Source organism: Misgurnus anguillicaudatus, chromosome 17 (genome assembly GCF_027580225.2).
Source record: "Misgurnus anguillicaudatus chromosome 17, ASM2758022v2, whole genome shotgun sequence".
NCBI lineage: Eukaryota > Metazoa > Chordata > Actinopteri > Cypriniformes > Cobitidae > Misgurnus > Misgurnus anguillicaudatus.
The window spans coordinates 18,387,938-18,403,244 of NC_073353.2; the positions used below are offsets into that span (position 1 = coordinate 18,387,938).

At 38.6% G+C, this 15,307-nt stretch overlaps 1 protein-coding gene across 1 annotated transcript in view; it reads left to right on the top strand.

Moving 5' to 3' along the window:
* man1a2 (mannosidase, alpha, class 1A, member 2) overlaps positions 1 to 15,307 on the top strand; it is a 111,725-nt gene that overhangs the window by 66,070 nt on the left and 30,348 nt on the right. Inside the window, exons 5-6 of the mRNA XM_055214643.2 lie at positions 1,991 to 2,109; positions 12,993 to 13,073. Of these exons, the coding sequence (XP_055070618.1) occupies positions 1,991 to 2,109; positions 12,993 to 13,073 (200 nt within the window). The remainder of the gene's footprint in view (positions 1 to 1,990; positions 2,110 to 12,992; positions 13,074 to 15,307) is intronic.

Here is a 15,307-nt window from a genome sequence, read left to right on the forward strand (position 1 = left end):
ATTTTATTTTTCCGAACTCGACAATCACATTTCCTGTGCACGCATAGAATTGTGGGACAAGACAATGAAGGTATCTCAGGAGACGGGAAGTAAACTGAACATTGGATTCAGACGTGCCTTGATGCTTTGATCCCAGCATTTAAGAGATTTCGGATGTCATGTTATCCGCATGGTTGTAAAAATTATGTAACCAATTGACCAACTGGTGAAACCCTTAGCGCAGGCAAAATTTAGAAAGGAAATAAAAGGTGTTTCCCTGCATTTCTATATACACACACACATATAAAGGATATTTGAGTTTCGGTCAGCCGATACATAATTGGTGGGTACTATTAAACTGGTAGCTATAAAGTGTTTGGCTCCATCGCCTCCCTCTCCACTCCGTGCCCTTGACCAAGAGCAGGTGGTGAAAGCTATCTGAGTAACACTCTTGGCTGTTTCTGTTCCTTATTTAAAATCTCAGTTCATTCAGGCCTGTGTTTTATCAAGCCCTTAAAAAAACCCTGCACTGTTTATTTCTAAACTGATGAGGCAGTGGAGAACCTAAAGAAAAACTATATTTGGGAGAATGAAATCATGGCTGGCTGGCATGTGCTTGTATTAGAACAACTCGGTCTGTCGCCAAATGAAACTGGCACCGGCGCTACAAAATTACAGAGAGTGGGATCGAAAGATGGATTACAGGAAGCAAAGGAAAGAGGTTGGACTGCCTGCTACTGGAATTCCCCAAGTAACTTTATTGAGTCCAATTTGATTTACTCAAGCAAAGTTTGGCATCTAGAATGCCAGTCTGTGTAAATGCCAATCAAGATTCATTCAGTTATGGTAAAACCTGATGTCCAGGACAGGGAGAAAAGCCAGGGGCTGGAGTAATGATTGTAAACTCACAGATGAGGCATTGAGGATCCATAGCCCGTTAAGCACTGGGTGACTGAAATACATTTTTGAGAATGGGAAAGGGTACAATTTATAGTCTCTGATTGCTTAGTGTGACCGGCTGATGCTAGCTTGACCGTATGATATGCAGCATAAATATCTTATTGAGGACTTATTTCAACCTTATGACTTGGCCAACCGTGCCAGATTACCGTGTCTATGTTTTTGGTGGGTGGTTTAACAAAACCCAGTTGTAGAGGACAAAACACTTTGCAGATAGATAGCCTGTTGGAAATAAAATGGTCCTATAGAAACTAAGAAAGAAGTTATGTGTATAAATGATAAAATGCTGGTTTTTAATTAAGGTCCTGGTTGTTGGTCTGATCTAAAAAGCATCTGAGAGAGATGTTTGGTATTTTTCACAGTGATTTAAAGCTTTTGACAGTAATAATGATGGTTCAGTAACACTGCAGCTCACAAATTAAATGTGAAAGATACGACACAAGCATCTCTCATAGTCAGTTTTACTCTCTGAAATTGTAGTTTTTTGTTGAAATATGTTTTTCCTAAATAGATTAAGTTATATTTAAATCAAGCTATCGTTCATTATGGTGATTTCATTCTTATCCGTTTGCTCAAATTTATAATAAGATGGACAGACCACATTCATCACTTTCCTTTTTTTAGTTTGTTGAGTGTGTGAAGATGAGTGTGTGATAAAGCTGTCAGTATTATAATAAAAACCTAGACTTCTGTAAAAGCCAAGCATTCATAGTATGGTTGGGAGTCCACATACTTGTATCCCAAGGTTAACATTTCACACACATGACTTGTGTCCCAGGGTGCCATGCGTTCTGGGGCTTTTGTGATGTCATCAGTCACGCAAGCTCAGCCTTTCTCTCTCTATGGTGCTATGGTGCCTCCCACTGGCTGGGGTCAGCAATGCTTTCCCGTTTATTTGGCCTGTTGTAATAAAATTCTTGGTTTTATATTTTTATTGTATTATGATGTTTGGCTTCACTTGTGCAAATGACTACTGCTTGAATCAGATTTTGTATGTATTATGTAATACATATGTATTTAGTAATTATTTATATCTATATTATCTTTGCAGGTAATTCCCAGATGGGGGCCACCATAGTAGACGCCCTGGACACCCTGTACATAATGGGCCTCCATGATGAGTTTAAGGACGGCCAGGAGTGGATCGAACAAAACTTAGATTTTAGTGTGGTAAGTAGAGGAGCTCACAAAGCCTGCTAAAATTACTTAGTAAAAGCATACCACATACAGTATTTCAGGCAAATCGTATATTTAACTTTAAAGGTAAAGTTTGTCTGAACCTTACAATGAAAGTGTTAATCAAATAAGTATTTTGAAAATCATATTGCTTGTTTTGCTCCATATAATCTAACACCTGGAGAAAGTGGTTTAGAGACAAGTTTCTTGTTTGTAGATACAGTTATTTCTCAGGTTATTTCACAGTTGTAAGCCGCTTGCTTTGGCAGACAACTGACACAGCTGTAATAACAATAGTTCAGCACCCCATGACTCTCCAAAGACTTAAGTCGTCTAAAAGTGTGTGAATCTTTCAGTTTTTGATCAGGTTATGGTGGCACTTTGAAGTAAACCTGTGGTGAAGCGGGTAGATGTGAAACATCATGGTATCCAGGAGACACGACTGGCGCCATGGAAACAATGTGAACCGGCAGAGCTTTGCCTCAATAATTAGCCGGTGATGTTGAGGAAAAAATGGCAGACAAAAGAGAAGTCAGAGAATGAAGTAGGGCTGGCGAGTGGCCCCAAGGGTCTCGTGTCTCCTGCTCTCCATCTCTGTCTGCATTCGCATCCTAAACCATTAATGGGTTTTCTTCCTCTCCAGTTTCTGTCCTTTTCGTTATTGGTTGTTTTTTTCTTTGGCTTCTATCAGATATGAAAAATCTTTATTTATATTTGTGTCTGGCTCAGTGTTTCACACTAGCTATGTTTCCATCCACCATTTTGGAGATGCACATTAAAGGGATAGTTTGGCCAAAAATGATAATAAACCCATGATTTACTCGCCCTCAAGCTGTCCCAGATGATATGTTCATCATTTTAGAAAATGTCCTAGATCTTTTTTAAGCCCGGTATACACTGTGCGATTTTTAAATGGTCCTTTAGGATTGTTGCTTGCCACACTGTGATATGAAGATCGTAGTTAAAGGCAGGGTATCTCATTTGATCCAAAAACATTTTTAGTTATGCTGGTTAAAAGTCTCCTCACATCCTGATAGCAATCACTATGTTAATTTGTTTAAATGTATTTGTAGAAATTTATGTCATCTGTGAAAGCCGTAGGACCAAAAAATGTTCAACCAATCATAGATCACGGTCCGAACGGACGTTGCCTTTTTTTTATCTCTCATCCGTAAGCGTAATTTGAATGCCACCGTGCAGCTTCTTCACGCAGACGTCATCAGTGCATTCATGTGCGCTCACCTCCCATCTGTAAAGAGGGAGAATGGTAATGTTATTCATTGTGTACTCCAAAGTTTTCTCACTGGTGAATGAGACATGAGATGTGGATGCGTGATCTGTGCGTGTTTATGTGTTTTGAAAGAGGCTTGACTTTGGATGGCGATTTGAATGGAGGGTGGGATCGTGATTTCATTGCTAGTTAGCTACCGTTAGCATTTTTCAAAATGCGATACCGTACCTTGAAGTCCATGTCACACAGTGGCTGCGTTCACACGGTACCATAATACGGTTGTCAAACCCGTATTTGAGTCCTTAAGACGGTTCCGTTCACACGCAGTTCGGTTATTTACGGGTTTGACAACCGCATTCTATAACGACCTCACACCCGTAACTTTTCGGGTTTCACAACCGTATTTACAGAGAAAGTGTGCCGTGTGAACGGAATCGCACTGGACAACCAGTTGTCTGTCACGTCATTCGTTGCTCTTTGTGTTAAGATAACGTTGCAGTGCATGAAAATGACTGCAAAGTATGCAGCAGAATTGCTCCATAAGGTTAATGTGATATTATATTACCTTCATAGATGTCTCAGAACATATTACATTACGCATAAAATTGTGTGCAGCCCAGTAAATGAGATATATAAAGTTTAAACCTTAAAAGTGGACGATTAATATAATGTTAAGTGTAAAATAAAAAGGATATAAAAATTAGCTGTTTATTTACTCACCTTTTATCTTCAGTGAAGCAATAAAGAAGATATTTTGCACAAAAAAAAACATCTTCATATGCAAGGCAAAAGATGCGTCACTTTGAGAGGTCAAAAAGCAGATATATCCAATACAAAAGTAATTTCCATGACTCCTGGTGACATTTTTTGCTGCTTGTGAAGCAAATCGGTCGTTTTTTGCAGGATATTGAACGTTATTTACAACATTATTAGCGTCCATACAGAACTGTGGCAACATATAAAGTGCGCTTTTTACACTCCCGCTCTTTAGGTGGCGCTAAGAGGCTGGTTTTGCCTGCGGTTGGCAAACCATACTCCCTGCGCCACCTACAGAGCGGGAGCGTATGCGCACTTCCTATTTGGCTGCGTTAATGCTTTAAATAAAGTTCAATTTCTTGCAAAAAACGGATCGATTTGCTTCACAAGTCATTATGATTACTTTTGTATTGGATATATCTGCTTTGGTAAAACGTGCAGTCTCTGCACAATGGTAAGCGTTACACCAGCCAGCTGTTTTTGTTATTACATAAATAAAGTTTTGCCCATTCCATAATTTTTTTTTTTTCGTCCGTCACTATGGTTACAGGCGCCGCGTGTAACTAGAATACGGGTTTGAGGTCGGTTGCTCGTACATACAGTCAGTGTTCTATTTGTGTCCTTAATTTGCTGTGTGAACAGGACACTACCAGACTCACACCTGTAAGTAAATACGGTTGTCACTCCCGAAATTATTTCGTGTGAACACACCCAGTATGATCTCAGTTTCCATCAATGTCAGACTGTATGAGTTTAAAGACTTGTAAAAATCGCACACACGTAAACAAACACGTACGTAGTTTTACGTCATCAATCAGCGATGGTTGGGCGAACACACGCTGAAGCGAAGGCTTAGAAACCTAAACATCTAGCGTTCATTTTAATCATGAATTGTCACGAGCATAAAAAGAAGATAAAATGAAGCAGACGAGTACCTGGCATTTGTATTTCCAGCGCTTATGTCCACCTGGCTCTTTTTGACATTTGTCTGCGTTGGTTTGTTGTTGTCGTTCTAATTGCGTCTTTGGGTTCTTGATCTGCTGGTTGTCATGGGGAGATGTCACACAGCAGGATTGTGTCTCAAAATTTCTGACACTGTCAGAATTTTGTCGGAGGACAATTTTGATTGCAACAGTCATTAATCGGCTGTCTGTGAACATGTCAAACTAGTGATCAAAGATGTCAGGTTTTAGCCTAGGATTCCAGGAATCTTTTAGAATTTCAAAATTTGTCCCAGACAACTATATCGAGGCTATAATCTCAATGTGCACCGGGCCTTCTGGGGTCCACCTTTTTCAAGTCAAAAAATGTGAATCCATCCTTTACAATAGTAATCCAAATGGATTAACAGAGGGATAAACAAAGGCCTCCTGAGGGTAATCTGTGCGGTTTTGTTGTAGAAATATCCGTTTTTTTTTTTAACTTTATAAACAAAAATAACAAGCTTCCGGTAACGCCGCCATCTTAGTCGCGTCTGCACTCAGGAGAGAGTATCAGCATAGTGTACGCAATTGGTTTAGTGACGTATGACAAATGCGGAGGCCGGAGGCACAGAGCAGCATTAAAGAATCCTTCGCAAACTGCATACGCATTACTGGAAGCTAGTTATTTTCACTCATATTCTACCTAACCAATCAAACCGTGCCCCAGCGCGATTGTCCCCCCATCTACTCCCCCAGACACACACACACTCACTATATTTTGAGCGATCTGAGCGCGGGCACGCTTTCGTCCTTAGGACGTAATTGTTTTGATTAAAAAAAGGAATTAAAACACTCTCTTAACACTGGAGACCATTGTAATGTCTGTTTTTTTTTTTTTTGAGCGAGTCGTTTAGTGCACGATGACACTGCACGTTTCCGCGCCTGAGCCCAAGTTAACTATGCTTGAGCCCACCTGTGCAAGCCGGCCAGGCGATTAACCAAATCCACAATCGAATGCATAAAACAGGTGTAGCCTATAGTGTTTAATTTCCGGCTGCACGCTCTCAGGTGATTATACACGAAAATGGATAATTACATTGGCTTTACGCTTTTCTTACTGATATTTAGCACGCTTTATTTGCAAATGTTTAATGTGATATTCCAATTATGCGCATATACGTTTAATACACGACTTCGGCTGGAAACGTAACTAATGTGGAAAATCTTTTGGAGGGATTTATTCAAGGAGGACGACGACTAAGAAAAAAACACAATAAAATACACAATAAATTTTATAAATTTCAAATTGAACAGGTATATTGGTACAGTGCGTCAAGTTTTGGCTAGTTTAGGTGTGAAATGTCCCACACAAAATAGTTGCTGGTGAAGGACTTAACTGTAGGACATCAGTGAATTACCATTGTCCTGTTGTCTGTGGTTCCAAAGAGGTAACTCGCATGTCTTTTACAGCTTACATTACATCTCAGAAAGCTGACCTGCGTGAGAAAAAGGTTATAGACTGTTTTAAGTGTATTTTAGATCTCTTTGTTTGATGCAGACATTGAAGACAGTGAAGATCATCACAGTGTTAACATAAAAGTTGGTGTGTTGCATCTGTAATCGTCATTTTATAAATAAACAATATAATAGGAGTTTCATTTGTAGTGAGCTGCAACACCTTTGTGTTTTATAGGCTGTTAATAACATGAACACAGCATGTTAATATCATGTTATATTTAGGATTTCCTAGAATTGCTCATTCCCTCTTTTATACCACTTACCCCCCTATCTCTCTCTCTCTCTCTTTCTGTTGTGATGATGGATGAGGCTGTCTGCCATCAGCATTAATCGCAGCTGTTAAACCAAAAACTGAATAATGTACCTTGGTCAGGGAACGGTCATATCTGAATTAATCTGGTTCACGGTCACTTCTGTCAGAATTAATAGACATGCTAAATGAATGCTAAGTGAAAGGGGATGGTTAAAGCATGTTCTTGTCTTATCAGATTAATATTACACATAGTCAATATGAGGTGCTCTATGTTCTGAGCCAAAAAACCTGCTTGTAATTTATGAGCATCACACAAAAATGCAGTACTGTTATCCAATAAATGTTTTTTATTTGTATGATTTTGTGATTAGTTGAAGGTTGTTATGTCAAGTTTTTTACAACTTTCTGGGGGAACAACATATAAATGGATTTTATTCATTTACTACGCTTCCCTGCCAATGGCGATTTTTTTTCTTCTGGATAATCCGTATTTCCGCTATTATCCAGCAAGCGGTGCTCTTACCCAACTTATAAAACCCGGAAAGATTCCCTTACTGTGCGTTCACACCAGACTCACATTTAGAGTTTACTCGCTTCATTTGCATGTGAAATTTTAACATTAACGAGAAATTTGCGTCATGGGAGTGGCTCTGTGACTCCGCTCGCTTCCACTACTACAGGAAGCTTCTGATTGTTTAATGCAGCGTTAATCCACCATATCTGCTAGGGATGCTCCGATCGATCGGCCGATAATGCTTGCTATGCTTCTCAATGAATTACGGCGAAATGCCACTACATCCAAAAGCCAGGGGGCGCTCTCATGCAGAAACTCAAAATGCACTGTAGACGAAGAACAATACACACCCAGCTATGATGACACGCAGCTCCAGGAAATGTCTTAAGGATATATTTATATTGCTGTTTTTCAAACCTTTTCAGGTATTTTTATGATAATAAAAAATATGTTTAATAATTATGTTTGATGAGTGTTGCTTTTTCAAATGCATGTTATTAACGACTCAAACTAACAGTGATTTTAGATCGATAAGGTCTTACTGATCAAAAGCCGTAGTACATGAAATAGCTGTGAATAAGATTGTCTGTCCGATTCAGAATAGTGATTGGCCACGTATTTTTAGTGGAGATCGGCATTGATTGGAGCATTCCTAATATCTGCCAAGATTTTTCAACTCACGCGTTTCCAGCAGCACCGCTCAATTTTTCAATCCCGCGCCGCAGTATGCCTATTCGCGTATTTGGAAAAAATTCTGCCGCTGGCTGGCAACTATTTTAAAAACGCTGGTGGGGAAAAAGTTCAAGAACCAATCATTGTCATCATCAATCGATAGAGACTGATGATTCTTATGGCAAGGGGCTTTGTAAAGTATCATATAAGGCCCTTGCCGACCTTTGAGCATGCACAGTAGCGGAAACTGCCTCGATAAAATTGTGTTCTTATCTCAATTTAAGCTTGAAGGGATAGTTCACCCAAAACTGAAACCTTGGTCATAATTTTCTCACTCTCATGTTGTTACAAACCTTTATAAAACGGTTAGTTCCAATCCTTGATTCTGATTGGTCAATAGGTGTCCTTTATTCACGATAAAACACTGCTATGACCGCTTCACCCAACTGTTCTTTTTAATATCACTGCGCCCTTAGCAACACCCTTAGCAACACATAAACATATAATAAGACAAAGGCTGTTTCTCAATTCCAAGAACGCAAAGAACGGACTTGCTTCCTCGTGGAGATCGGTCTTGCCAGGCGACCTTGGAAGAACGAACTCGGAAGTTTTGCCACAATGACTTCTGGGGCGTAAAGCGATTTCAGCAAGTCTGCACTCGATGCATCCTCGATATCAAGAACACATCCGGGTATTTTCATGCGTCCTCTGTCCTTGCGTTCTTGAGAATTGGAATGAACTTCGACCGTTAATGATGACGTAGAGCGAGGACACGAGGACGCAAGATCGCTGAAGAACGCATATTGAGAAACAGCCAAAGTCTGAGAACAGTTTGTTGTTTTTATTTGAGCTTTCATGTTGTTGTTCCCAGTCAGGGACTATTTTTTCTAGTGGAAGGAATGCTTTTATTGATTTAACTTCATGGAAGTTGCACTAATATTTTTTTTACTTTAATATTGTGTGGTAACCGTTTTATAAAAGCAATAAGGTACTCGAGGCAAGTGCTGTATCGTGAATAAGTAACAGCTGAAGGGGTTGCAGGCACCCCCGCTTCGCGTCGTGCCTAACAACGCCCTTCAGCCGTTACTTATTCACGATACAGCACAGCCTCTCGTACCTTATTGCTTACGTATACATTTCTTTGTTGTGATGAACACGAAGGAAGAAATTTTGAGGAATGTTTGTAACCAAACTGCTCATGAGCCACATTCACTTCCGTAGTAGGGATGTGCATTTATGTCATTTTTTCATTTTATATTAATCCATAGGTTTGAAAAATGAGTACTCGATTAACTGGGAGCTGGGCAATCAAAGGGACGGGGCGTATAAGTCATGGTGAAAATGATAATATTTATATTAAAAACACTCAAATAAGCTTAATTTTGAAGAAACTATGACAGAAAAATTAACACATACTAGATTATTAATGTATTAAATGTTTTTAACAGAAACCTCTAGCAGGAAAAGCTGTGTGATGAAGTGAAACTAAAGGGTTAATAAACACAAACTGATGCGCTTTCTTTACTGACACACTCTACATAACATTAAGCCTTATATACAACATAAATGTATTATACAGTGTGCATATGTCTGCACAAAATTCAAGACTTAAACTAAGTTATGTACTTGACAGAAAGTTTAACTCCTGTTGTGTTTGTGCACAATAACAGCGCGCTTTAAAAAACGTCCAGCCAAACACGAGCTTCATGACATTAAGCAGCTTTTGCTATCATTTTCAGCTGTGTCATGTCATTCTCTCACCTGTTCTCAGTCAAGATAAGCTCGTATCGCTCTCTGGTATATCTTGACATTTGATGTTTAAAGATGAGATGATATGAGGGAACTTGTGACGGCGCTGTATATTTTACATCTGACTGACTGTATTTTCGTCCTACCGAAGTAAATCCCAAAATCACGGCATCCTTAAACCATAGTGCCTCAGTGATGTGAGGTGTGTTTGGCTCCATAGCATTGCGTGCGCGGACTTTATCTGTTTGAATCATGCATGGTAACGTTACTGATGTGATATCATACGCCGTTCTGTGAAGCTCAACACAACGTCAAACACGCACACCCAGTCTTTACTACCACAGCCGCTTGTAATGCTAACCAGACATCCAAATGGCCCCATAACCACAAAAATAAATAAATAAACCCACATGATCATCGTTTTCGTGATCGATCATCGATGCCACGTTCGAGTACTCGAGCAATCGAGTACTCATGCCCATCCCTATTCCATAGTAAGAAATAAGAACACTGAGTCAATGGGGCATTTGATCAGTTTGGGTACAAACATTCCTTAAAATATCTTCTTTCATGTTCATCAGAACAAAGAAATATATTTAGATTTGTAACAACATGAGAATGAGTAAATGATGACAGACTTTAAATTTTTGGGTAAACTATCCCTTTAACTTGATAACCTGCGCGAGGGCGTGGATGTACTGAAGAGCTATTTATTTACATAATTTAAATTAATGTTAGTTTAAATGTACTTACATTAAACAACTATACATCATTAAAAAGTGTTTTGATTTAAGATTTAGTTTTTGACCTTTATTTTAATCTGAGAATCCTAGTAACAGTAATTTCTTCATTTTTGTCAGGCGTTATGAAAATGAAAAACGGTACATACCTTTAATTTGAAATATAACCCTCAGCCGGACTCATTGATAAAAATACTCCTCCGTGATCGTCATGAAAGCACTCGATAAAACAACATCTTTCGGGGCTTTTAATTCAAAGTATGCATATTTGGAGAAATATTACTTCAATTTTATATGTTTACTTCAAATTTCTGCAAGGGGGGTAATATTTCACCCATTTTTATTCCAAAAATGGCGATATGAGCAAGTTTGAGTCTGCAGTCCTTCACACTCAGTTTGTTTCATTCATACGTGAAACCGGAGGGCGCTAAAGTCTGAAACTCTTTCATAAACTTTCATAGAAAGAATAAGACGTCAGAGCTCACTCAGCAGCAGCTGTCAGTCAGACGTGAACTTGAACAGTGACCTGCAACGAGCGATCGCTGTTTTTATAATAACATGCAAATAAAGATGTTTTGATGTTTTGAAACATGGAGACAATAAACACGATTAAGATTATACATGGTTTGTCTGTATTTTTAACGCTATGTCTGGTATTTTCATAACAGTACTGTATATTATAATGCTATGCTAAGCTAACAGCATAAATAGCATAAAACTGTTTATTTTCGGTCTTATTTTATGATCCAAAGCCACATCAGATCACGCATGATTGTTTAAGCACTCGACTGTTGATGTTATAAAGTGAGTTTTATTATAAATGCTTTTATTTGTCGTGTTTTGATGGTATGCTAAGCTAACGTACTAGCTGTTCTGTAAACATCTGCTGTCTGGAGATATGAGATATATGTTTCTAGGAATAATTTCGACTGGTAAAGCTTCTTTAAGGTAAGTTTCTTTTTGTAAGAAAGGACTTTAATAAAAAGAAAGTGAATTGAGACAAAAGGAGGAAATAAAACACTAAATAGAAATTATGAGCAATTATTAATAATAATAATAAAATAAACATTTAGACAGCCATATCCAGGATTAAAAGTTGTTAATGACTCATTAAGATGCTTATTTAATGAGTCTGTTTAAAATCCGGAGCAATAGGACAATAAACTGAAAGGATGTTGTGAGATATAAATAAACAAACATTAGCTTAGCATTTTTGCTGTTTTCTCTAAATAAATTTACATGACATGGGCCAAAAAAACATTTAATAAAATACAGAGTTTTAGAGGTATCATCTTCAGATTTAAAACAGAACATGGTCAGACCTGTGGCTTTAACTGCAGAGCATTTCTAGATTGCTCCAAGGCCATTTTCATTTAGTTTTTCATAACAATATTTCATAAATGTTTGGTGGAGTTAATAAACAAGTATAATTTAAGCTCTCTATAACAACTTTTTTCATTATGACAGTAACTAATGTTCACCTCTTAATAAACTTCCAAGTGTCTGCTTTCAAATGAGACCAAACTGATGCTTTTAGTGCAAAGACTTCATAAACTGTATCTATTTTAGTTTGGCTATGACATTTTTTGTGGGGGGGTTCAGAAAATGAAAAAAGGTTAACAGGTTAAGAAACAAAATTAAGTTGATGTCAGGTTTAATTGTTTGGTCAGAATTTCTGAATTGATCAAAAAAATGTTGTTTAATTGTGATTTTAGCAAACGATTTTAGACATATATCTTTCTCCATTCAAGCAGATAGGAGTTTAGGGTGCAATCAATTTATACCTAACTTAACCGAACCATGCCCAAGTGCGAAAGTCCCCCCTCCCTACGCCCCCAGAAGCATGGTTTGGTATGGGTCGATCACACTAGTCAAACGAACCAGCTTTGGAGGTCAAACGTGCTCGGGTGCAGTTTGGTTTGAATAATGTGAGTGCGCTCTAAGGGGCTGGACACACCAAAACTTTTAAACGCAGCTGAAAACGCCTTGAGGATGCCTAATGCCAGCTGTTTTTCAGCTGAGTGCCAGCTTTCTTCAGCTGAGCGCTTTGGTAGCTGTGCTGCGAGCCGGTTGGTTGCTGTGGTAATGTCCCGCCCCTCCTCCACTGTGATTGGGCGGCCGTGTGAAAACTGACATTGACGAGCGGAGCTTTTCTCCCAAAGTTGAATCTCTTTCAACTCTGGACGCTCAGCGCCGAGCGCGGAAAATCCGCCGAGCGCCGGTTTTCAGCGCGGAAAAAACCCGCTAGCTGCTGGCTTATTTGAAAAACGCTGAGCTTCCATTGGAAACGATTGAAAACATGCGCCGGCCGCGGGCGTAAAAGCGTTGGTGTGCACGCCCCCTTAGTCTTGCATGATTAAAATAACTACCACCAAATGGCGTGACTTTCCTAAAGGGTCTTTGGTATTAGTTACTGCAAAAGCAATTTAAATTTGAATATCAGTGTACCTGGTTTAATGATTGTATGAACTTTTTGCTCTTAATTTTTTTCATCTGACTTTTTGCTTTTTCGTTTTTACAGAACGCAGAAGTATCTGTCTTTGAGGTCAACATCCGCTTCATTGGAGGGCTTCTGGCTGCATATTACCTATCCGGACAGGAGGTTTGTTGTCATTTCATGTTCATTTTTAAACGGTTTATGTGTTGTATCAGTGTTATATCCTTTTTTTCTGTCTTGCTCAATTCTTTTGGTTCCTTTGAACAGTTTGTTTCATCACAGCAGCTTTTCTGTTAAATAAGTAGGATGTTAACCTGGCAAAACGTTCTTTTGAACTTTCGTAATGAGTCTGATATCGCTACCAAATACATAAAGATTTGGATGAAGAAAGTTTAAGCAATGCTGTTGGCTCAGAGTATTAACAACCTTTTCAGAGAAAATAAATGTCTTTCTCCTTCAGCCCATGTTAATTAACTCCCCACTTACCCTTATCTGCCCACAGACACTAATAGAGAAGGGCAGAAATCTTCTTTCTCGCCCATTACTGGGCAGCATATCTCTACCACTCCATATCACAATGTTCTCCTCCTTTTAGTCCGAAGGTGAAAATGCAAAGAAATTAAACTGCAGTCATGCGTCACAACCTCTCCTCTGCCCCATACACTTCATCAGATGGGCTTAGATACTGGATGTAGAACCTTTCGCACTTGCATACTAAGTCTTTGCACTCGTCTGTCCTCTGCATGAGTATCTGTGCCCTAGTGACCCTTTGTTCTGTTAGTACAGTCAGTGTTTTGATATTCCTGATCCTCTTAGTCTCCTGCAAGGTCACATTGTCTGTTCTGAACTCTTTTTCTATTATAGACATACGTGACCCTGGACCACAAAAAAAGTGGCACGGGTATATTTGTAGCAATAGCAAACAATACATTGTAAAATTAAAGTACATAATTTTTCTTTTAGGCCAAAAATCATTAGGAAATTAAGTAAAGATCATGTTCCATGAAGATATTTTGTAAATTTCCAACTGTAAATATATCAAAACTTTATTTTTGTGAGTGGATGTGCTTAGGACTTCATTTGGACAACTTTAAAGAAAAATTTTTCAATATTTAGATTTTGTATCCAAATAGCCAAATTTTGTTTTATCCTAAGAAACCATACATCAAAGGAAAGCTTATTTATTTAACTTACAGGTGATTGTAAAAATAACCCTTTTAAATGCTTTTGTGGTCCAGGGTCACATATAGTACAGGGCCAAATGGACCAAATGATGGCAGCACAGTAGATGTGTGTAATCCTTATGTTATTTGGTTGGTTGATTAGTTGAGTAGTTAGTTAGGACCATAGGTGAATAGGTGGTGACTCTTACTTTGCAAATATAGACATCTATTTCTACATCTCTACATTTCTACATGTACTATCTACATCTATTTTTTTATTCTCTAGTACAGGGGTCACCAACGTGGTGCCCGCGGGCACCAGGTAACCCGCACAGAGTCTTTGAGGTGCCTGCCAAAGCACATTCTATTAATACAGTCTCAACTGTATTATGTATTCATTACATATTTTTTTATATTAGCTTGGCTTGGTTTACGTATGTTAACATTTTAAACAATACAAAAAAACATAAACAAGTCAAATAAAATAAAATAAACAAGTAAAGCAAAAAAGTTTTAAGTAGACTATATCAAAAAGTAGCCCTCTAGATTTTTTTATCCATTGTTGTAGCCCTTGCTCATAAAAAGGTTGGAGACCCCTGATCTAGTACATGATAATAAATTTAGAGCTGCAACAACTAATCGTCAAAAATCGATAAAAAAACGATTATAACATTCGTTGTCAAAGAATTTCATTATAGATTAGATGGTCTGTGACGTCGCACGCTCCCGCAACATTGTCGGCCAACATGCGCACGCGTCAGGTGCTGTTTCTTCATACAGCGCGAGCGAGCTGTGCGCTAATAATTAAAGTCAGGTGCTGTTTCTTCATACAGCGCGAGCGAGCTGTACGCTAATAATTAAAGTCAGGTGCTGTTTCTTAATACATCGCAAACTCACTTTTACTTCATACAACGCGAGCTGCACGTTTATTCAGCCGATCTTCTGACCAGCGGACCAGCTTGGTTAAAAGCACGGAAGCAAAAACCCAAATGAATGGTGGTTAATAAAGGATGAATTTTCTTTAAAGGGGACATTCCATTACTTTTTTCATGTTTAAGTACTATAATCGGGTCCCCAGTGCTTCTACCAACCCAGAAAACATGAAAAATAGCAACCCTGTAACTTTGTTTTGGTAAGGCTCTCTCTGCAACCATGTGAATATATAGGTCATTCGGATTTGGCTCCCCCCATGACGTAGTTAGGGGATCTTATTATAATGATACCGCCCCTTCATCT